The sequence below is a fragment of the Carassius auratus genome, chromosome 24, assembly GCF_003368295.1.
Source record: "Carassius auratus strain Wakin chromosome 24, ASM336829v1, whole genome shotgun sequence".
Taxonomy (NCBI): domain Eukaryota; kingdom Metazoa; phylum Chordata; class Actinopteri; order Cypriniformes; family Cyprinidae; genus Carassius; species Carassius auratus.
The window spans coordinates 8449660-8472878 of NC_039266.1; the positions used below are offsets into that span (position 1 = coordinate 8449660).

A 23219-nucleotide genomic window follows, 5' to 3' on the forward strand; every position below is an offset into this window, starting at 1 on the left:
TTCAATATAACATCACCTGAAATATGGCATCTCACATGAAAACCAAAAAGCATGCGATGACATACATTGGTCATAACGATTCTTGAGGCAGCTAATAGTGAATTTTTGAAAATTGCATGATTTACAGTTGCTACTGAGGTTGTAGTTGAAGATCTTTGTATAAAAACATGACATGGCTTCATGTGGATTCTAAACATTTGGATTGCAGTGCAAGAATATATTATTGTTTTTGATCCTTTAATGTTGCTTTTTGGACATTTATCATGGTCATTGTTGAGTCATAGCACTTTAAGAAAACTGCAGTGGATAATAAAGTATTACATAAATAATAGTTAAATTATTACTAGGGGTGGTTAATCTGTCTGATTTCCCGATTCGATTCGATTACGATTATTGAAGTCCCGATTCGATTACAGTCGATTTTCGATTATTAACGATTCTCGATTAACGATTATTGATTTTCCATTTCACAACAGTAAGTAGTAAACAAACTGTGTAAATCATTACTAATAAATGGTAGAAACAAACCGAATGCATGTAGCGGTTGGGATTTTCAGTTTACTACATGCAGCAGGCACTCTGATTCCATGTATGGGGCACATATATATTATTCATATGACACACAAACACAAGTAGACAAGACCTTTTTAGTTCAAAATCTATGCCCCGTGTCACATCGCCTCTGCTTCTGCTATGAGCAGCGCGGCCAGATCTGCCTCGCGCACGCGCCGAGTGTGCACAGCTCGGACTACTGTCAGGGTCATTGCGACTCCCCACCTTGCCTCCTAACTGTCCTATGAATACTTCGACCTCGTTTAACATACCCACTGGCATTAGACAAAGTCTTCAATACAATACTGTCACCACGATTGCGGAGGGGTGCGGTCAGAAGACAAATATACATGTCTAGCGCGGAAAAAATCTCCCGCCTCGTCCCCGCAACACTAACACGCCTGCTAATTTCGCAATGAACACTCCGACCCCTGCAAACATTGTTCACACCTCTGACATTTGGCAAAGGACCATTTACATTGGGCAAAGGATTCACCGTTTGTGCTTGGTGTACTTTCACTTTCAATATCACCGTCATCTTCTGGATACAGATATTCCCCTTCAGAATCAGTGTCCGCGAATAGAAGTCCCAACACTTCATTGCGGGTTTATTGAAGCTTTATTGATGCCATTAGATAATAATAAAAATAATAATGATAATAATAATAATAATCTAATGCCAATACTCGCTGACGTTGACAACATTGGTCAGTTATAATGGCTCACTCTCACACTAGCTCCGCTTTTTTTTCGCACTGATTCAATGCGCTCTCGAAGATTTTGTTAAGGAGCATTACGTTTTTTTGAGTCAGAGATTAAGTATTACATGTCTGCTATCTGGTGCAGGGGAGGTCGCGTGAAATTTGACACCCTATTTGACAAAATCGGCCGTTTTATTCAGTGCCGCATCTTGTCGAGTAAACTCGACCATGGCGCCAAGAGGGTTAGAGCTCCTGCCATGAAAACCAAAATAAATCCACCCGCTTGCTTTGAGCCCAGATGGAGCTGGGTGGTTCGGTTGGTTGCTCGCTCCTGGTTTTTCCATTTTACACACCTGTTCTGGCTGCTTGCTAACTGGAACTGGGCGCGTTCGTGACGTTCAACTCCCGGTATAATTTTTTTTACAAAATAAAATAATGCAAAAAAAAAACAAAAAAAATCGATTTTTGAAAATGTAATAATCGATTCATACTCGTCCATAACATACTCGCGATTAATCAATAATCGATTTTTTTCACCACCCCTAATTATTACAGATTTTTAATTCAATTTATGGCTTGTGTAATTAATTTAAGGGAGATGTGTAGTCTTGTTTACTATGTAATCCTTTGAAATAAGTTTGCACCAGATGTCTAACTTAACAGAATTAAGTGATATAATTTCAATTCAAGTAAATGAGTCAACTTAATTTAATAAATCCGAATTAAAACATAATCTCAGTGATAGTCAACAATGATTTCAACCAATTATTTGCAAGAATTAAATATTTGACGGAAAAAAATAAGGACCTGCTACATTTGTACATTTGCAAATATGTACACGATTTATGTTTTGCTGTCAATACATGAATACTGTACATTTTATTGTCTATGGTATGAAAATGTAGTTCCATAGGTTTTAGTCAGAGGCTCAGACTCCAGTTTTGAAATACTTCAAACACTGGTCTAAATAAATAAATAGAAATTACAGTAATTACTGTTGTCCCAGGAAACCAATTCCCTACATCTTTTATCTTGTACATCTTGTATCCTGTTTAGCCATGTCACAAGATAGATAATGTGTGTGGGTTTATGATTTGTGATAATGGCCACATGACTGTACCCTTACTTGTTCAGTTTTGTTTTACTGACCAAGACAGATCTTAGATAAGAACCGTCCATTTCTCTAAACTATTATAAGCCTCCCTGTCTACCAAGACATTGACAGCTCTGCTACGCTTGTAATGGTAACACTTTACAACAAGGGTTAACTTTAGTTAATGCAATAAACTGTGAAATACGATTGAACATAAATTTGAAATGAACATTAGTATTTAGCATTAAACATTAACTTACATTAATAAATGTTAGACATTGTTGTAAGTTTGATAAATATACAGATGTAGCCTGTTGGCTTGACATTGAACTGCTTTACCCTTGTATGACTGAAAGGTTTTGTTCAGAAGGGTTATAGTCCTCTGAGTCAGACCCTCCATTACAGTGAATTATTCATTCATATTCAATAATAAAAATGATAGATGAGCATGTGACTGCGTCATTTTCCAACCACTTAAATCATGGGATTGACCTTAGCGATGCATCAAGCAGGTGGAATATAGATCAGATCAATTCAAGCCCGATGGGGATTCACTATGAGAGAAATACGGTTTATAAAATTGTTAATTTGTTATTTTATTGCACATTTCTCAGTTAAACGTGTTCATATGTTCAATGCCAACCACTTCCTCTTATTTACATTTACATTTAATCAGTTAGCAGACACTTTTATCCAAAGCGACTTACAAATGAGAACAATAGAAGCAGTCAGACAACAAGACAACAACAATAGTATACAAGTGCCATGACAAGTCTCAGTTAGTCTTGTACAGATTTTTTAATATAAGAATATGATAGACAAGAAAAGAAAAGGTAAGTGCTAGTATTAGTTGATTAAGTGCTGGCGAAAAAGATGAGTCTTTAGATCTTTTTTGAAAATGAGGAAAGACTCAAAGATTTAAAATTGGGAGAAAGAATTGAGATTGGGAGTTCATTCCACCAGCTGGGTACAGTCCAGGAAAAGATCCCTGAGAGTGATTTTGAACCTTTCATATAGATTGGTAGGTATGACAAAGGTCCTGATAGTTTGGTTTTCATGGGCAGGGCTTCACCTCGAGGGGTTTGTGGCTGTTTGCCAAACTGCATGCTGGTTTCATGTGTGATAGGGGCGATTCCTGGAAAGCCAATACAATGGTTAAAAGGGTCTAATCAGGCAGAAGCAGTAACATTACAATGGCTCTGCACCCTGTAACGCCAGCTTCAGGTCTCATAGGCGTAGTACAGTATATCATGATCTGTGTAGTCTAGTCTATGCATTATTCCTGGTATGTTTTTAGCAGGATGGTAGAGTTTGTGGTGGACTACTGAGGGTAGAGAAGATTAAATTAAGGGGTTGTGCTTAGGGTGGATCCAAGATAGATGAGTTAAGTCATATATTCAACCCTGGCTCATTGGGGGGGATAAAAAGGTGGCCAAACTCTAAAAAGGATCAAATAAACACACGTGGCATTTAACACTGTTAAATTAAATTAACACAGGTTTATTTATTACTTTTTCTTTACACAAATTGTTATTACAATGGCAGATTATTGATTAATAAAGATATATTCTCACATGGTTAGTAAACTTGCTCAGAAGCCCACCTGGTACAGCATTGCACTTGCAAAGTCCAGCTAAAAACAGCCTCAAGTAACATGCTTACTTCAGTAAATGCATTTTATTTCACAACTGCTTAAGTTAGTTAACACTATTGGTTACATTTAAGTTCAGAAAGTACATTGTCTTCAGGCACAAACCAAAAAAAAATATATAGTACCATTTACCAGACATTTATTTTCGAAACTGCCACAAAATGTATTACAAACAGTGTAATAAAACATTGCCAGATTCACATTCATCTGTTTTGGATAAAACTGTAGCACTTTTATTGCCAGTGACTGGACATATTGTGAAATGTTTAAGATGCAATGTAATGTAATTTTGCAGAAATGTCACCACAGGCACTTTTTTTTTTTATTATTAATTTTAGCATCAAGCTAGTTGCTTGAATTACAGTACAACAACATTGTAGGCAGTTACTGTAGTGCTATTGATTAGCTATTCTTAGAGGTGCTAAGCCAAAATGACAAATGAGAATGAGAAAACTCCCACTGATTTACATTGAAGGAGGAACCCAAGCCTTATCAGACTGACTTGTGTCAGTAACACCCAGAACCATATAGCAACAAACTAAAAGAATAAAAACTCTGAACACTTTTAGCAGTCACCAAAACACCCTATCACCATAGTGTTTACATTTGTATGAGTAAAGGATGATCGCATTATATTTGGAAATGTAAAAACCGAGTAGCTTTTTGTAGTAGCTCGCACAATGAATGATCTCTCCTTGTTTCTCATGCTGGTGTCTCTCTGCTGCTTGGTGATTATATACATCTTGATCTATTTGTGTCGTTGTTGAATTGTGGTTGGCTAAGTAATGTCCAGTACAGCAAAAAGTGGTATTGATCCAGTATGACTGTGTTGGATGGGCTTGAACTCGAGCATTAGCATGGTCAATACCCTAAAGGTCCACCTTAGAAAGAGCATTACTCCTTGATATTTAACAATATTCCCAATCGATTTTGTTGTTTGAAAGTCAAGCATACGGTCAGTTTTGCAAATGCAGGGATTCAAACAGTTTTTGGTTATTAATATTTGTTTACAGCATACATGTAATTTATTGTATTCACAAGAAAATTTAAATAGTCATGTTTCAGCAAAAGTAGGGCTCCTCAAATATCTATATTTGCATTCATAGTAATTCATATGCATTCAAAAGCAATAAAATAATATTAATTATATTTTAGTAAGTATTGTAAATATATAGTCAAGTCAAGTCACCTTTATTTATATAGCGCTTGAAACAAAATACATTGCATCAAAGCAACTGAACAACATTCATTAGGAAAACAGTGTGTTAATAATGCAAAATGATAGTTAAAGGCAGTTCATCATTGAATTCAGTGATGTCATCTCTGTTCAGTTTAAATAGTGTCTGTTCATTTATTTGCAATCAATTCAATGATATCGCTGTAGATGAAGTGACCCCAACTGAGCAAGCCAGAGGAGACAGCGGCAAGGAACCGAAACTCCATCGGTGACAGAATGGAGAAAAAAACCTTGGGAGAAACCAGGCTCAGTTGGGGGCCAGTTCTCCTCTGACCAGACGCTGGCTACGGTGACCTCAGAATAAGAGAGAAACAGACTAATATTAGCGTAGATGCCATTCTTCTAATGATGTAGCAAGTACATGTTATATGAAGTGTTCCCAGTTCCGGTTTACCTAATTAATGCAGCCTAAAAATCCTTTAACGGATTTGGATATTAAAAGCATATTAGTATGTTATGTGTAAGCCAGGTTAAAGAGATGGGTCTTTAATCTAGATTTAAACTACAAGAGTGTGTCTGCCTCCTGAACAATGTTAGGTAGGTTATTCCAGAGTTTAGGCGCCAAATAGGAAAAGGTTCTGCCCCCTGCAGTTGATTTTAATATTCTAGGTATTATCAAATTGCCTGAGTGTTGATAATGTATAATATAAATTGCATATCCCTACATACAAACGAAGGCTACATTCTTTCTTAAAAAAAAACCCCTTGATGTCAACCATGTTTACACGGATGTCACACTATGGCCTGTGCGTTTGCTTCATCTCATACTCTCATTTACTGTCAGAGTCAAGGGTTCGCGCTTGGTAATGATGGCTGCGGCTGCAGTAAACTAAATGTTCGCGGTCACTGTTCAAAGTCATACAGGTTTGAGCACCATAATACATCTAAAACATTCATTAAAACAGCTCGACACCACTTTAACTTGGCACAAAGTTCTGTAAAACCTGTGCTCAGATCTTTTCCCATGATCCCTTCTCCCGTCTAGTCTAAAACTTTGAAAATCTATTGCACGAAACAATTGGACCAAACCAACACGAGTTTCGAAAACGAAAATAGGAAATTAATTTTAACAACCTTCTTTTGGACTGCATCCAGATTTTTTTTTTTTTTTGGAACACGCGTCACACAGCAACTGCAGCTTCAGACACACACACATAACAGTAAATAATACTTCTGCACACTGTTTCTGTTCTTACAACAGAAATGTGAATTCTGCCGGTATTCAGACAATCTCATGCATACAGATACAGATTCGGGCTAGAATCGGCTATGCACTCTGCTTATTGTTTTTCGAGAATGTTGCACTCCTGTTTGTCATTGTGCACGTAACTTCACACCAATAAATCATCAGAAATATTGGTCTTTACCAATATATTGCATTGCATACCTGCCTGTTGTCTGTGGATTTACCTATAGTTGTTGTTATCTGCTGTATGAAATGCATCTAGACATGCAAAATCGATTTTACAATCGATTCAATGAACACTTATCTATCAAATCAAGCAGGATTTTTTTTACAAAAGTGACAACCCAAGAAAGCAAAGTAAACGGTCTCTCATTTGTAGGTTGCATTGATACGTAGCGGTGGCAGCAAGTAAAACAGTACCTCATTTTTTCTCACCTGAAATTCATGCAATAAACATGTTTTTATCAAAGATTTCAATTTGTTTGTGGTCTATATAGCCTGCATCAAAATTAGGTTTGCAATGATGCGCCCGAAGGCATGGGTTGAAGAACCAGTCAGTGACGTCACAATATGCTAATTTGTTTAAATTCATACCTAAGTAATCACCATCACCATTTTACATTGAAACTTGGAAAAAAAAAAATATATATATAGACCTACCTACTGACCTTTTTTTTTTTTTTTTTTTTTTTTTTTTTATAAATACTGTTACTGCAAACCAAAATATTTTTAAGGATGGTCTCACACAGATTTTAGAAATAAATTATGGATAGGGTTACGTTCAGATACAGGGATTGGGTTTAGTCTACATTTTTGGACCGTAATGTTGATCCAGGATCAACAAAAAATGTTGATCCAGGAACATGTCTTACTTGGCAAAATCACAGGAATTTCGTTTAATGACAGGAGCTTCCAGTTCAGAAAAAAAGTACTGACATAGTGCAGACATACATAGGAATAACACAGTAGGGATGGAATATAACACTTATATAAGAAAAAACATAATTAAATAATTTACTATATTCAGAGTAGAAGTATAGGGGGAAAATTTAGTTGTTTAAATAAATGTGAAAATATGTTATTTACAAAGTGAGCACAAATTCTGTGTTTGAATATGTCAGTTGTGGATGATTTATAATTATGAAAGTTAATTTTTTTTCTGGTGGTCAGTGCTCTGTAGCGCCGGCCAGAAGGCAACAGCTCAGAGAGAGAGTGGGCTGGGTGTGAGGGGTCCAAGGTGATCTTCTTAGCCCTTTTCATCGCTCTGGAGATGCAAAGATCTTAGAGGCTGGGCAGCGGAGCACTGATAATCCTCTCAACAATCCTGAATGTCCATTCTAGTCTCTTGATGTCTGATTTTGTAGCTTATCCAAGCCAGACAGTTATGAATGAACACAGGACAGAGAACCGAGCCTGGTTTCTCCCAAGGTATTTTTCTCCATTCTGTCAACGATAAATGGCTGCCCACTGCTCCTGGTGTGTTTTCATCTCTGTCTTTGATGAGGCAGGTGACTGCTTGAAAGAGGGGTCCTTTGAAGTGCAAGTAATTCGTGTAGAGGGAGAAGAGCAGTGGTTAGAGAACAGATCCTTGAGGGACACCAGTGCTGATGGTGATAGTTCTGGATGTGAGTTTGCCCAGGTTCACTTTGAGAGAACCTTGTGAGTTTGACTGAAACAAGGTCCACAAATAGGACCTGTGTAATTCCCAGGTCTGTCGAGGTGTTGAAGAATGTAATGTCCCATGTTGACTGCATTGTCCACAGACCTGTTTGCTCTGTAGGCACACTAAAGAGGATCCAGCAAGGGTCCAGTGATGTCCTAGATTTCTGCTTCCTGAAGAGGAAGCCAAAGAAAATTACAGTAGGATCAGAGGAAAGTTGACTTCTGGTCAAAAATAACAAACTTTCAGCAATAGCTGAGTCTTGTTGTGACATTATCTGTGTCTTGGACCACACAGTTTTAACCGGAGCTTTGTGTAGATAGCAGTATCACTCCCATGGTGTTCTCTGTTTAGCCTCCCCCCAGCATTCCTTAGTCCTGTGAAACCTCATTTAACAGAAACAGAGTAATAGCCATGTTATTTTTTTGTTTAACACCTAAGTGGTGTTTTAAAAGCTGGTTTATCTTCACACTCTTAATTAGGACCCAAAATTCATTTTTCTTGACTGGATCAGGGTTATCATTATTACCTAACACTAAAAATTGAAATAAAGTATAACATAGGAAATTCAAAACTTCAGCTAAAAAATAATTAAAAGTAAATTCACTTTAAAAAGTGAATTAACAATCAAAACTGAAATAAAAATAGTTTAAGCTAAAATGTTAATATTAAAGAAATAAAATTAATAAAACGAATAACAAAAGCACATAACGTCACCATTTTTTTTTTATTAAAACTAAAAATATAAAAAATACAACCTACATCACAATGCAAGTAAAAACTACAATAGTGTATTAAACATTAAAACATTCAATATTTAACTAGCCTGGGCTGAATGAATAAAAATAAGTGTCGACTTAACTGACTCTTTGCCACTGAATTAGTCAAAAAAAACAAAAAAAAAAGGACAGAATAAGGCTTATGTACACTGTTTTGAGGCATATTTTGTGGGAGAGGGTTAGCTTATTAGCAGTTATTTTGGTGATATGCTATTTACACTGCAAATAAATAGCTCAATTCTACTCATACACAGAGGCGTAGCTTGACGTTTGAGCTTGGGGGGAGCAAACCAAGCCAGTCGATTTGGTCATACTTTTAAATACATTTGATCATTTCTGTAGTTTCTGTAGATCATTTTGGGTTTACTATATTTAGAGTAGCAACAGCAAGCGCTTGAGGTTACGTTGATACCAGATTCGTTGCACGTGAATTACTTTTAAAGGCTGCGCTGTCTGCATTAACATGACATTTGGATGTTAATGGTCTTTTTCTTGACGGAGCGTCTAATGGATCACCATTATGATGCCGTCTGGGTCTGGAGGGCATCTAGATTCATCTGTCTTTATTTTGGTTAGGTTCAGATTCCTCTGCAGTTTTTGTACGTTGTAAAAAAAATATATAAAAAATAAACCATTCATGTCATGTAACAGCATGCAACAAGCAAGCATAGGCTATTATCCGCCAAAAAGCAGATTCGTCACGTGCCAACTTCATACGCAAATAAGATTGGGAAAGCTTATTAGTAAGTCCGATTTTATTTATTAATTTGCTTACAATAAATAACAGTAAAATATATTAAGAATAACTAAATTGTGAGTTGAAAACATTATTAATTAACAAATATTTAGTCAAGTCTTTCAATCGTTAGTGGGGCAACGATTATAAATAGTAGGTTATTTTGCTAATTACTTATTGCAAATAGTTGCAATTATATGCACCTCAGCATTCTAATGTATTATAAACCAGTGTAAGTTGAGTATAAATTGAGTGTTAACTTCAATTCAAATTACTAAATGGATGCCATCTTATTGGGAAAAAAATCCCTCCCTACCCAATATCTTATTTGAAACTTTTTTCACCATTTTCTTCATTTTTATAAAAAATAAATGCTTTTCTGATGTGATCTGAAAAAATGACACGCTTTACCATCTACTCCACTTGATCATTAGCAGCTGTCTTTTGTAATCTTAACTAGCACAATCACAATCCACCAACAATACCAGCTACCGATTTCTCTCCTCCAACAGTTAAACAGTTCCCCTCAACACCCCCACCTCCCGTGCCTATGTCTGAACGGGGATCCCATCTGCATGCAAATCTTTTTAAAAAGCAAAGGAAAAACCTTTCTGTTTTTAGCACCTCGTTGTCATGTAAACGTACCCTTGCAGTCAGTGTAATGGGAAGCGTTTCATGTGACCTCACAGAGCTAAACTCTCAGAGACGCGGTCTAATCTGGTCTCTGTGCCCGACATGCTGTCTGCACACTGTGTATAAACGGCACACTGAGAGGAACTGTTTTTAACACACACATACTTATTAACTATTAACACTGAATTACACAAGAGCTAGTTTACTATACAACAGACTCCCAGCATAACAACTTTCAGAGGTGTTACCAAGTTACTTGTGATTTAATCTGGGCTGCCGCAGTTCCCACAGAGGCTCGCATTATTGTTTAAAGGGAGGAATTCCTCTAAGCCACCTCATCTCTGCCCATTGAGTTTAATGGAAACCACATGCATTACATTCAGCAGGGAAGTAAAAGGCATTTCAGCCTCACCCTGGACGCCCTGCATGAGCAGAAGGGTGTTTTCGTTTCCAGCAGTTATATTTGTGATTTCTTTGGAACTGCCATCAATGTAATGTGTAATTCAGTGGCATCAGACATGTCTTACATCTGTCAACACTTTTGGATAATGACGTACTATTTTTAGACCCTGCTGAGTGCCAGAATGTCTTGATGCTTCACTAGATTTGTGCAGTTTTACTATGGTTTTTGTACATTAAACTATTGCATACAGTAAAATATCTGTCTGTTTACTTTACATCTCATAAAGCTTTTGGGGGAGAAATTTTGTAATGCTAAAAATAATGTGTGTTAACTTTGTAAATATTTATTTGTAAATACACATTTGTAATTAAGAAGTAATTTAGTACACTTGAAATATATTAACTTTAAAATGTAATCTGAAATAACACTACAGTAAGAATTATAACAAGTTCTTTAAATGTGTAGCGTGTCTTTAAAGCATGAATACAATTAAACCAAAGACTCAAAATGTACTAAGTACTAGCATTTATACAGTTTATTAAAACAGTTGGTTAAAAAATACTAAAGTGGCCTTTTGTTTCATTTAATTTAATATTATGTTAATTGTAAGTAAACTTTTTTTTGTAAATATATTTGAGATATGAAGTACACATACACTTTTTCACAAGGGTTGGTATGTTCCTCTCCAGGAAGTTCTTATTTAATTATTTAATGTCCTGTTTTTATGGATATGTCAGTACAGGAAAGAAAACATTTGTCAAGCCTTCTACTTCAGTATGAGAAAACTTATTTGTGCTTATTATAATGTTAGCCGCTCATACTTTTCAAAAGATTTCATTGTGCTGAAGACATCGCTTCTGAGCCGCTCACTGACATGTGGAGCCAAACAGAGGATCATTTATTAGCCAGACACAGCACACAGTCTCATTAATCAATAATGCTGTATGTGTTCTGGCAGGAGGACAGACTACAGCTATTTGTGCTTTCAGCAGTCTAAAGTGCTCTGACTCTAATGAGAGATCCCTCTTACAGAGACATTGTAGCTGAACTGAATCGAAACTTCAATTTTTCATTATCATTATAGATTAAAATAACCCCATTTTGAGGTAGGGCAATATCCTTGAATTTCAAAGATATTGTTTGCCTGCTCGAGTAGCACCCTTTATCTAAAGGAGTGGGCACTATTTCTGGCAGGGCAAGAGCTACTAGGAAACGGTCTGAGCAGTGAATGATGGTTACTCTTACCCAGGGATGGCATCTGAGAGGCGGTATTTAAATGAACCCAGCAGTTCCTCTTGCAGGAGCTGAGAATAGATGAGCTCGGTTGGGTGATGAAGGTTTATAAATTCCTCAATGCACATTAAAAAAGTCATGTGACTTTACACAGTAGGACGGCATAACATGACTAAAAGCAAGATAAAGCATGACCGCATTTATTGCATTTGGCTTGCATGCTCTGAGGCGCTAGTCAATTTTTTTAGATGAAAAAAGACCCACAGTAACTTCTCCAACTGCAGAAGATGACCTTTTTTCCTTAGTGATATTTAGTGCTAATTGATCAATAAGTGACTATTTTGTTCTCTTTGTCTCACTGGATGGAAACAGTGCTTTATTTTAATGTCATATTCCAAATTTGTACAAACTGTTAAGTTAAATTCACAATTTGAATGGAAACACAGCTAGTGAGGTTGTGAAAACAAGGAGAGTTGGTAAATGCACTATGATGAGAACAGACAAAGAACTGAACAAACTAGCAGTAAAACTACACAAAACAAATTAGGGAGGAAATGATGAATAAAGGGCTAAGTAGAAAACACAGAGAATATGTGATTTGTGTTTTCCAAAAGCACAGTTAGACAACTGTGTCTCAAGTTGGTTCAGTGATTTTGTATTTCCTGAATACAAAGTTCCAAGAACATTTGAAAAAACATTCTGTGGTTGAACTACTGCCCTCAAACGGTGGTTAGAAGTGTAGTTTCTTGTTAGTATGACGTGGACTTGAGCAAAATAAGCAAGCTAAAATCTAGTGCATATACACATTTCATTCTATGTCTTTTAGTTTGTTAACAGAATTAAAGCCATATGCGTTCGTGCTCTAGTACAACTGGGAAACCTGGAGTGATGTAAGAAAACCTGCGAAATAACCGGAAACAAAAATAGGGAAGCAGTCGTAAGGTGAAATCTATGTTATTTATATTAAACTGATCAATTAATGGAAATAATCACTGCCTCATTAACAACAGTTGTGGTTGGAATGGTGGATGTCTTCCAGTGTTTTCAAGAAAAAGCCACAACTAGTTTATCCAGCAATGCATTATATCAAAAGCATTAAGTTATCCAATCATATTTGATTGTAATAGTTATGTATGCTATTCATATAGTAGTGAAAGATATTTCAAAAATACTATAATATTAGCATGCAAAAAAAATAATAAAATAAAATAAAAAAATAAAAAAGCAAGAAATAGAAAGAAAGAAAACAAAGCATTACTATTATACCATGTCCAAAAATTATGGTAATGCTCTGTAAACAGTAAAAGTGTTAAGGGTCGATATTTTATTTTTATTTATTTATTTTTTCCTAGTCCAGTGATTTCAGTCTAATTCAGTAATGTTAAATCATACCGTTTATATAACAGTTTATACTGTTAGCCTACTGCTTGTTTTGAAAGTGAATGCACTTCTTATAATTGTTGTCTTTTTGTTGTAGATGGAGCTGAAGCTACTTCTCATATCCACATTATTAGGGATGGTATGTTGCAGCAGCGCACAGCAAGGTAATGTGATGAACTCTCAGATCACTGTTGTTTCTAATGCTAATGCAGTGTATTTGACTCTGACTCCTTCAGAATTAATAAGCGCTGGGTTTCTATGAGGATAACGAATCGTTTTCTCTTCAGAGCGAGTGGTTAAATACTGATGTCATTACTCAGAGCTCACTCCACCCAGCGCGGTCGGAGCATTATCCGTAATGGAAAACACAGAGTAGTCATCTTTGACTCCAGTTGCAGCGAGCCCGAGTGATGGAAATGAATGGAAGCTGTAGATGTGAAATGCTCTCCATCTCTTCTGTTCTGCAGAGGGAAACGAGTGCATCAAAGCCAATGCTTTATCCTGTGGCGAGTGCATACAAGTGGGGGCTAAATGTGGATGGTGCACTGATACAGTGAGTAGCATTCGAATACGACGCTTGTTCTGTTCTTTATCCCTTCAAACACATTTCTTGACACAGTATAGCAATGCAGAATTACATTCACATTCATGCTGACTAATCAGATCTGATGCATGATTATATGTCTGAAATTGTTTATTATTAGGAGGTTAATGTGAAGTAACCAGCAGGACCAAACAGACATGATTTTAAACAAAATGACTCAAACTAAGACATCAGACATTAATAGTAATGGCAGAGTTGCCAGGAAACAGTAATGATGGATGAATGTTGATTCCATTAATTCCAAGAAACCTCATTCCAGCTGCTTCTGCACGGAAACAAAAGTGTTTTTTTAATTATTATTTTTTAATTCAACGTTAATTTCATTTAAAGCAACGGAAATTACTTTTTATGCTTTTAATTTTAATTGCAGTTTTAGATAACTATAATAATCCTACTAACAAGTACTGCAGGTACCATGGTACAGAGATTATTTAAGATAATGTAAATAACTAAATTCATTAGTTAAATTCATGTAACTAGTTCATTAGTAAATTCACTGTGTGCTCCGTGGCTGAATTTTAAATATCAAGTTGTCATAACACAGGTATTTCTTTATTAACTCTTAAGGTGATATAATTTTTTTTACTTTTTAGACGTTCTCAGGAAACATTTTTTTTTTGTTAAGTTAAAATTGTTCCTGTAATTTTTGCAAAAAATAAAAAATAAATAAAATTCTGATAGTTCATGTTTTTTAATTGTAAAGGATGTGCTTCATTTCTTTATTGTTTTCTATGAGAAATGTACACAACCATTAATGTTTTAAAGAAATGTATAATTTTATTAAACAAGGACAATTTTCCCCCAAAAAATAAATACATCAGAAGTGTTTGTTGAGCAGTAAATCATCATATTATTCTGATTTCTGAAGATCATGTGAGACTGAAGACTGGAGGAATGATGCTGAAAATACAGCGGAGCATCACAGAAATACATTTACCACAAACAGATGTTGAAGGAAACAAGAAACATGACAAAATAATTACAACTGTAAGACATGCTTAAAGGGATACTCCACCCCAAAATGAAAATTGTGTCATTAATCACTTACCCCCATGTCGTTCCAAACCCATAAAAGCTTCATTCGTCTTCAGAGCACATTTTAAGATATTCTGGATGAAAACCGGGAGGCTTGTGACTGTCCCATAGACTGCTAAGTAACTTACACTGTCAAGGTCCAGAAAAGTATGAAAGACATCGTCAGAATGCGCCACAAGGATGCGCTGTTTCGTGTATTTAGCTTTGATTTGAAAGAAAACAGCACATCCTTGTGGCGCGGCTGACACAGAAGAGCGTAGGCCGTTTGAGTGATGTGGAGTGACACAGAGGACACTTTTGACAAAGGAATTGTTGAATAAAGTCGTTATTTTTGTTTTCTTCACTTACAAACAGTATTCTCGTCGCTTCATAACGTTACGGTTGAATCACTGATGGCAGATGGACTATTCTGACGATGTCTCTCATACATTTCTGGACCTTGACAGTGTAAGTTACTTCTCGGACAGTGTAAAACCTCCCAGTTTTGATCGAGAATATCTTAAAATGTGTTCCGAAGACGAATGAATCTTTTACGGATTTGGAACGACATGGAAGTGAGTGATTAATGACAACATTTTTAATTTTGGGGTGGAGTATCCCTTTAATTCACATAACACAAGCAGTCACAGCTGTTATATGTTCTGCGCATCAGGAGTTTCTGAAGCAGGGAGAGCCGACGTCAGCACGCTGTGATGAGCTGGAGTCGCTCAGGAAGAGAGGCTGTGGCCAGATGGAGAACCCTCACGGGAGCCTAAAGATCCTCAAGAACAAAGCAGTGACCAACCGCAAGAAAGGAGCAGAGAAACTCCGACCCGAGGACATCACACAGATCCAGCCTCAGAAACTCAGCCTCAACCTCAGATCTGGTGCAGACTCACAATCTGACATCCGTGATGGTTTTTATTGATCTGTGCGAGTAATTTTGGGAATACTAATGGATTTGTTGTGCTATGCCTATAGGGGAACCTCAGAATATCAAACTGAAGTTCAAGAGGGCTGAAGACTATCCCATAGACCTGTACTATCTGATGGACCTGTCCTACTCCATGAAGGATGACCTGGAGAACGTCAAGAACCTAGGGACGAGTCTGATGAAGGAAATGTCCAAGATCACCTCAGATTTCAGAATAGGTGAGAGTTTTATTTTTGATTACAGTTTGAATTGCAATATGATAAGCATTTCTCATATCTCATAAGAAAATGTGTATTATGCTTTTGTAAGAACACTCATGCAAAAAGATCAAAGAGATCACTTGTGATAATAATAATAACATTTTAGAGTTAATATAAATTAAAATAAAGTAATAGAATCATTTGACTAATTATAAAAAAATATAGAGAGACAGATATATGCTAATTGTGTTTTAGAAATTGAATATTAGATCATTATAATAATTTTATTTTTACAATATAAAATATATAAATGTATAAACATGTAAATATATACTGTATGTGTGTGTGTGTGTGTGTGTGTGTGTATACATAATAAATACACAGTACATATACATATATAATGTAAACAGAAACTTTTATTTTGACAGCACTACTAGAATATGACATTATTAAAAAATGCTAAAATAAAACATAATCAAAGCTTTCCAAACACTGCCAAAGAGACTAGAGCAGGCATGCATTTCAAGCTAAGAAGCTGCTTCGCTCGTTTCTGGACAGGTTTTGGCTCTTTTGTGGAGAAGACGGTGATGCCGTACATCAGCACGACTCCAGCCAAGCTCCTGAACCCCTGCACAGGGGACCAAAACTGCACCAGTCCCTTCAGCTACAAGAACGTGCTGAAACTGACCAGCAACGGGGAGCAGTTCAACAGTCTGGTGGGAAAACAGCAGATATCTGGCAACCTGGACTCTCCTGAGGGGGGGTTTGATGCCATCATGCAGGTGGCCGTCTGCGGAGTGAGTTATTTACAATGCACTGACAATATGAGTCCTTACTTGGTTGTTTTCAGTGGAGATATTGAAATGCTTGCAGTAATGTGGTCATTTGTGTCCTCCTTCTTCCTGTTGTTTCTCAGGAGCACATCGGCTGGAGAAACGTCACCCGTTTGTTGGTGTTCTCCACAGACGCAGGTTTCCATTTTGCTGGCGATGGCAAACTAGGTGGAATCGTGCTTCCCAATGATGGGAAATGTCACTTAGAGAACAACATGTACACCATGAGCCATTATTACGTGCGTATATGACATCTTCAGCAGATGTTCAGAGCAGATTATCAGATGTTTGACAGATTTAGCAGAGCTTTCATTTCTTTTCTTGACTAGGATTACCCCTCCATCGCCCACCTGGTTCAGAAACTGAGTGAAAACAACATCCAGACCATCTTTGCCATTACAGAGGAGTTCCAGCCGGTTTACAAAGTAGGTCCAAAGATGATCATCCTAATGATGTGTATGGAACGGTGTGTGTCTGAGCAAAAACTCTCTTATTTTTTTCTGTTTGGGGTCTGTAGTTTCTCTCTCTTCTTTGCATTTGGCTAATTTGTGAAGGTTTCCACCTGGCCTCTAGTCTTTTTCCACACTAGTCTAAACGTAGGAAACTTTGTGGTGCTGGTTGGATGCGAACCGATCATGCTCACAAATCATAAAAGTATTAAATGTATCATGTTGATGCTGTTGCACGATTTGAGAACTCAAATCATCCCACACAGCCAAAATATTATTTTTTTGCCTGTATGGGACTTTTTGAGGCAAGATATGCCATTACATTTCTAAGTGATCAGCAGTGTTGGTCATCTTACTTTAAAAAAGTAATTAGTTACAGTTACAAATTACTTCTCCCAAAATGTAATTGAGTTAGTAACTCAGTTACCACATTGTAAAAGTAATTAGTTACTCAGCAAAGTAACTGTGATGCTATTTTTTATGTTCTATAATGCTTTTACGTCCTATAACATCTTTAATATATAAGATGTTTATATTAACTGATTGAAGAATAAAAACACTATAAGTATTTTAGAAAATGTTGTATTTATTTGAACTCAATAGATTACACCCTGCCATATGATATATATATAAAAATAAAAACATATAAAAAATAAATATTGAAAATAAAATTCAAGTGCAAAATTAAGACAAACAAATGTAAACTTGGGTAAAAAGAAACAATGGGAAACCTGGCCATTAGTGCAAATCTCTGTAACTGTATATTAGGCCTAAAGTTACTGCACAATAAACAGAACACTATCCAACTCTTATGGTGCGTTCACACCAGACGCGAATAGAGCGCCTGGAGCGAGTGATTTCAATGTTAAGTCAATGCAAAGACACGAATAGACAACCTCCGAAAATCGGCGAAACACATTTTTAAATAGACGCTGTTTAAAACAACTTCCTTAACACATGAAATACTTTTAAAACTAAATTTCATGACACAATGAAAGTAATATTTAGAAAAGTATCCGAATAAAAATGCTGCTTGAACTCAGAATTCGCGTCTGTTGTGAAGTTAATTTAATGCGCGAATTAAGCAAGTTTCACACGCGAATGAAGCGTATGAATTGGAAATGTTCAAGCGTCCAACTACGCACGAATAGTGCGATTTAATCGCGCAAGTCGCATCTGATGTGAACACAGCATTAACTATTCAGTACAGTAACATGTTAGCATGTGTTGATGTGAGGTGGTTCATAAGATTTGAGTTGCTTTAGGCAGACGTGGATAAAGTCTTTTTTCCTGGGCATATAGCGGGCCTTTTACAGAAACATTCTCGCCTTTAATTTTAAATTAACGAGAAGTGTAGTGCCGGTGACAGGTACTTCCAGGTCGAGTATGCCATTATCGCTGACACCGTCTTGTGTTTAGTGGTTGTTAGAGTTTGCAGTGAGACAGCGTGAGCAGGGCACCGCCCACCCAGCCAATCATCATCAGCTGATGTGTAGCCACTATCCAAAGCATGACACCTCGCACTTTATTCAACCAAATTGTAGTCGAATACCGAATACCGATACCAAATACATATTGGGTCAGTATTGCAGATACCGATACCAATACGATACTTTTTACTAAAAAAAAAAAAAAAAAAAAACTTTTGTGTAGGGGTGTGCAGTAGGTCTATGTAATTATTTCTGGGGTGAATGATTGACCAATTATTTAGGCAATATTTTTTATTAATGTATTGAAGTCCACTTAATTATTAGTTATTAGGCACTGTAGAATGAATTCATTATAGCCTTTAAAAAAAAAAGTTTTTGCTTTTTCTGGTTTTAAAAGCAAATGAAATAAAGTGCACACAAATTATTACTGAAGAACAAACAAACAAACTGATATGTCTGTGCATTTACATTCCCTGAGACCCCTTCTGAATGTGCTATCAGCTTCGGTCACTCTGTTCGCTGCTCCTCGGCGCGTTGTGTCAGTGAGTCACGTGACGACACAACAACGAATCACAGCAGAGCAGCAGGAGGGGGAGGAGTAGCAAAGTGGGCCCGGGATGTGAAAGCAGCGTTTGTTCAGGATTGTAGAGGTAGAAGACACGAGCAAAGTATAATGAATGTAGATGAGAGATATTTAAATTAAAATATCTATTCAGTTACAATTGTATCGATCCGATACCAATATCAGTGTTGGCATCGATACTATCGGTATTTAGATAGATCCGCCCACCCCTACTTGTAGTAACGTGAGACTTTACATTCTCAGTAAAGATAATGGTGTTGCAACGATGGGAAAATTAATTAATTCGATTACTCCGTTACTGAAAATTTAAGTCCGTTAGTAACGCCGTTATACTTAAACGCCGTTACTCCCAACACTGGTGATCAGCTTTATAATATTCATCTAATGAGTGATAAAACAGGCAACAGAATCGCATTGATTTGCACTAAATGAGCCACAGATGGAGAAAAAACTGTGTTACGAACTGATGAACTGTAACTGTGAGACTAAAACTCTCATGCATCTGAACAGTTTGAATCCAGCTTCTCTGTATTTGGAAAGCCACAAGCCCAAAATAGTTTCCAGCTTGGAATGATCTGAACACAGAGGTCATAATTTCAAGTTCCTGTCTGCCGTTTAAAAAGACTCTTGTAAAACAAACACCCCGAGTCCCTGTGCTGAAGATCCATGAATGTTTTTTCTCTCTCTTTTTCCACAGGAACTTAAAAACCTGATCCCAAAGTCTGCAGTCGGGACGCTTTCAGCCAACTCCAGCAATGTTATCAATCTCATCATCGATGCCTACAATGTGAGCCCATGACGTTTCTTTAGCAATATCTGCCGTGTTTCAAGGAACTGGCCTGATTTCTGTTTCCTCTCAGTCTCTTTCGTCCGAGGTGATCCTGGAGAACAGTAAGCTTCCTGAAGGAGTGACCATCGGCTATCAGTCGCGCTGTAAGAACGGAGTGGTGAACGAGGGAGAGAACGGAAGGAAGTGCTCTAACATCTCCATCGGAGACGAGGTGAGGCCACATCAGCACAGAGCAACATGCATCATCCGTCATCCGTAGCAGAAACCGCTAGCCTGTTGTTTTCTGTTTCCAATGCATTCCCAGGTCTCATTCAACATTAACATCACGGCTCAAGGCTGTCCCAAACAAGGCAAACCTGAGAGCATTAAGATCAAGCCCCTGGGCTTCACTGAGGAGGTGGAGATCATGCTCAACTTCATCTGCGAGTGTGAATGTCACAAACACGGCATCAGGAACAGTGAGATGTGTCATAACGGCAACGGGACGTTTGAGTGTGGAGCCTGCAGGTGAGACGCTCCTCACACAACAGTCCTGCGTCTGCTCAGAAGAACACACGTCTGTGTTTCAATGCTAAATTACATTTGATGTGTTTTCCTGGAAGGTGAAGCAAGTTGCAAATACTCATCTTGAAGGGGGAGTTCACCCCAAAAAAATTTTTTTATTAATTACCGTATTTTTCGGACTATAAGTCGCACCTGAGTATAAGTCGCATCAGTCCAAAAATACGCCATGTTGAGGAAAAAAACATATATAAGTCGCACTGGACTATAAGGCGCATTCATTTGGAACCAAGAGAAATCATTACCGTCTCCAGCCGCGAGAGGGCGCTCTATGATGCTCAGTGCTCCCGTAGCCTCTCCCTGAAAACATAGAGCGCCCTCTGGCGGCTGGAGACGGTAATGTTTTCTCTTGGTTCATTTCACTTGGTTAATGTCAAATTAATTTTTATAAATAAGTCGCACCTGACTATAAGTTGCAGCACCAGACAAACTATGAAAAATAGTGCAACTTATAGTCCGGAAAATACGGTACTCCCTCTCAAGTAGTTGTTAGGATCACTGCAGGGTCAGAGAGCTCTCGGATTTCATCAGAAATATCTAAATTTGTGTTTTGAAAATGAACGAAGGTCTTATGGGTTTGAAACAACATGACGGGTGTGATTAATGACAGGATTTCATTTTTGGGTGAAGTAACCCTTTAAAACAATACTGTAATAAATGTTTTGTGTACTTTTGTCATTTTTAGTTCAATTTCTAATTAGCTTTAATTAATTTTTTTGTCAGATTTTAGTACTTCAATCTAAACAAACCTATGCAACATTTCTAATTTCCATCTATGTTTTTCATCCAAGATTATATTAGATAATTTTATTTAAAATATTATGCATAAAATGAAGACCATTTTTATATCCTTTTTCTTTTTTCACTGAATATCAGCATATTTTCCCACAAAATTATTATTATTATTATTTTTGTTCTGTAGGTGTCAAATCATGGTAAAAACAAATGATAGTGATGTTGCTCAGAAAAAATTTAACATGACACATTCTAATGCACAGATAAAAATAAAGCTATATTAAACGTTCATTGTTTTGATGCTTGAAAAGCCCTTTTCATCTTTGACCCGTAATCATGTAAGCGAGAGATGTCTTTATGTGAGCTGTGTTCTCTCAGGTGTAATAAGGGACGTGTGGGCAGGCAGTGTGAATGTCGAAAAGATGAGGTGTCCACCGAAGACCTGGACAAGAACTGTCGCAAGGACAATAGCACGGACATCTGCAGCAATAACGGCGAGTGTGTGTGTGGCACCTGCGAGTGCAAGAAGAGAGACAATCCTGAAGAGCGCTACAGCGGCAAATTCTGCGAGTGTGACAACTTCAACTGCGACCGCTCCAATAATAAACTCTGCGGAGGTACGCATGTCACCAATACATCACTCGACAGATCCTTAATAGAAGAAACCCAGCTTGGGTAGACGAGGAAGACTGGAGGTCTGGAGGTGTTTAATGTGGTATTTTCCCTGCAGGACACGGCCGCTGTGAGTGCAGGGTGTGTATCTGTGATGCTAACTACTCGGGGAGCGCGTGTGACTGCTCTCAGGACACCTCCACCTGCTTAGCCTCCAACAAGCAGTCCTGTAACGGCCGGGGGACCTGTGAGTGTGGGACCTGCAAGTGCACCGACCCCAAGTTCCAGGGTCCCACCTGTGAGATCTGCCCCACCTGCCCCGGGGTCTGCACTGAGCACAAGTCAGTGAACACATGCACACGATATATGACACATTAAACTACATTCAGTACATGCACAGCTTCAGTGATAACACAGCATACGATATACTGGGTACCACTTTTTTCTGTCCAAAATAGATATAATATATGCTAAATATATAATGTAAACAGCATGGGTTATAATTTTTTATTTAATATATTCTAGAATTCACTGCAAGTGGTAAGAAAATACATTCCCAATCTTAAAAGACATTTGGCAAAATATGTTTGTTTTTTTTAATATATAAACTAAACTCAGTTAATTCAAACAATTATTTATAGCATGCATTATATATAAGACGATAGATTGTCAATGCCAGAAAATTCATTATGGTTTCATTTTTCTTTATTTTTAGGGTAAAAATCCTTTATTCGTTGGGTAAACATAGATTTGTAAAAGTGTGACACCACTTGTCAAAAGTTTAAAAATAAGGTTGAAATTAAGTTTGTAAAGCATAAATAAATGAATAAATTAAAGCTACAATATTGTGAAATATTATTATAATTTAAAATAAAGAAAGAGGTAAATAAATAATGTGTGTGTGTGTGTGTGTGTGTGTGTGTGTATGTGTGCTTTGCCAGTGTTTTAATATTTAAAAATATATTTTCAGATTTGTATTCATTATTATTTTTTTAAGTATTATTATTTGCTGTATGGCCAGCTGTTGTTGTATTAGTTCAGAGAGTAGAATTTTTGGTAACACTTTATGGTAACCATTTATTTTACGGTGTCCTTATTACACGTATTACATGTGCTTACTATTGCAATCACATGCAAGTAACCCTAAGCCTAACCCTAACCATATAGGAGGTACATGTAGTTAATTAATATTACTCAGTACAAGGACACCTTAAAATAAAGTGTAACCCA

The 23219-nt window shown here is 37.0% G+C and overlaps 1 protein-coding gene across 2 annotated transcripts in view; it reads left to right on the forward strand.

Annotated features, from left to right (window-relative positions):
• Positions 1-23219, forward strand: part of LOC113042228 (integrin beta-1-like) — a 36676-nt gene that overhangs the window by 8367 nt on the left and 5090 nt on the right. For both annotated transcript variants that reach the window (XM_026200889.1, XM_026200890.1), the window contains exons 2-13: positions 13342-13408; positions 13712-13797; positions 15536-15749; positions 15844-16014; positions 16555-16793; positions 16913-17068; positions 17159-17254; positions 19989-20078; positions 20152-20292; positions 20386-20588; positions 21756-21994; positions 22108-22330. In XM_026200889.1, coding sequence (XP_026056674.1) covers positions 13342-13408; positions 13712-13797; positions 15536-15749; positions 15844-16014; positions 16555-16793; positions 16913-17068; positions 17159-17254; positions 19989-20078; positions 20152-20292; positions 20386-20588; positions 21756-21994; positions 22108-22330 — 1925 coding nt within the window. The remainder of the gene's footprint in view (positions 1-13341; positions 13409-13711; positions 13798-15535; positions 15750-15843; positions 16015-16554; positions 16794-16912; positions 17069-17158; positions 17255-19988; positions 20079-20151; positions 20293-20385; positions 20589-21755; positions 21995-22107; positions 22331-23219) is intronic.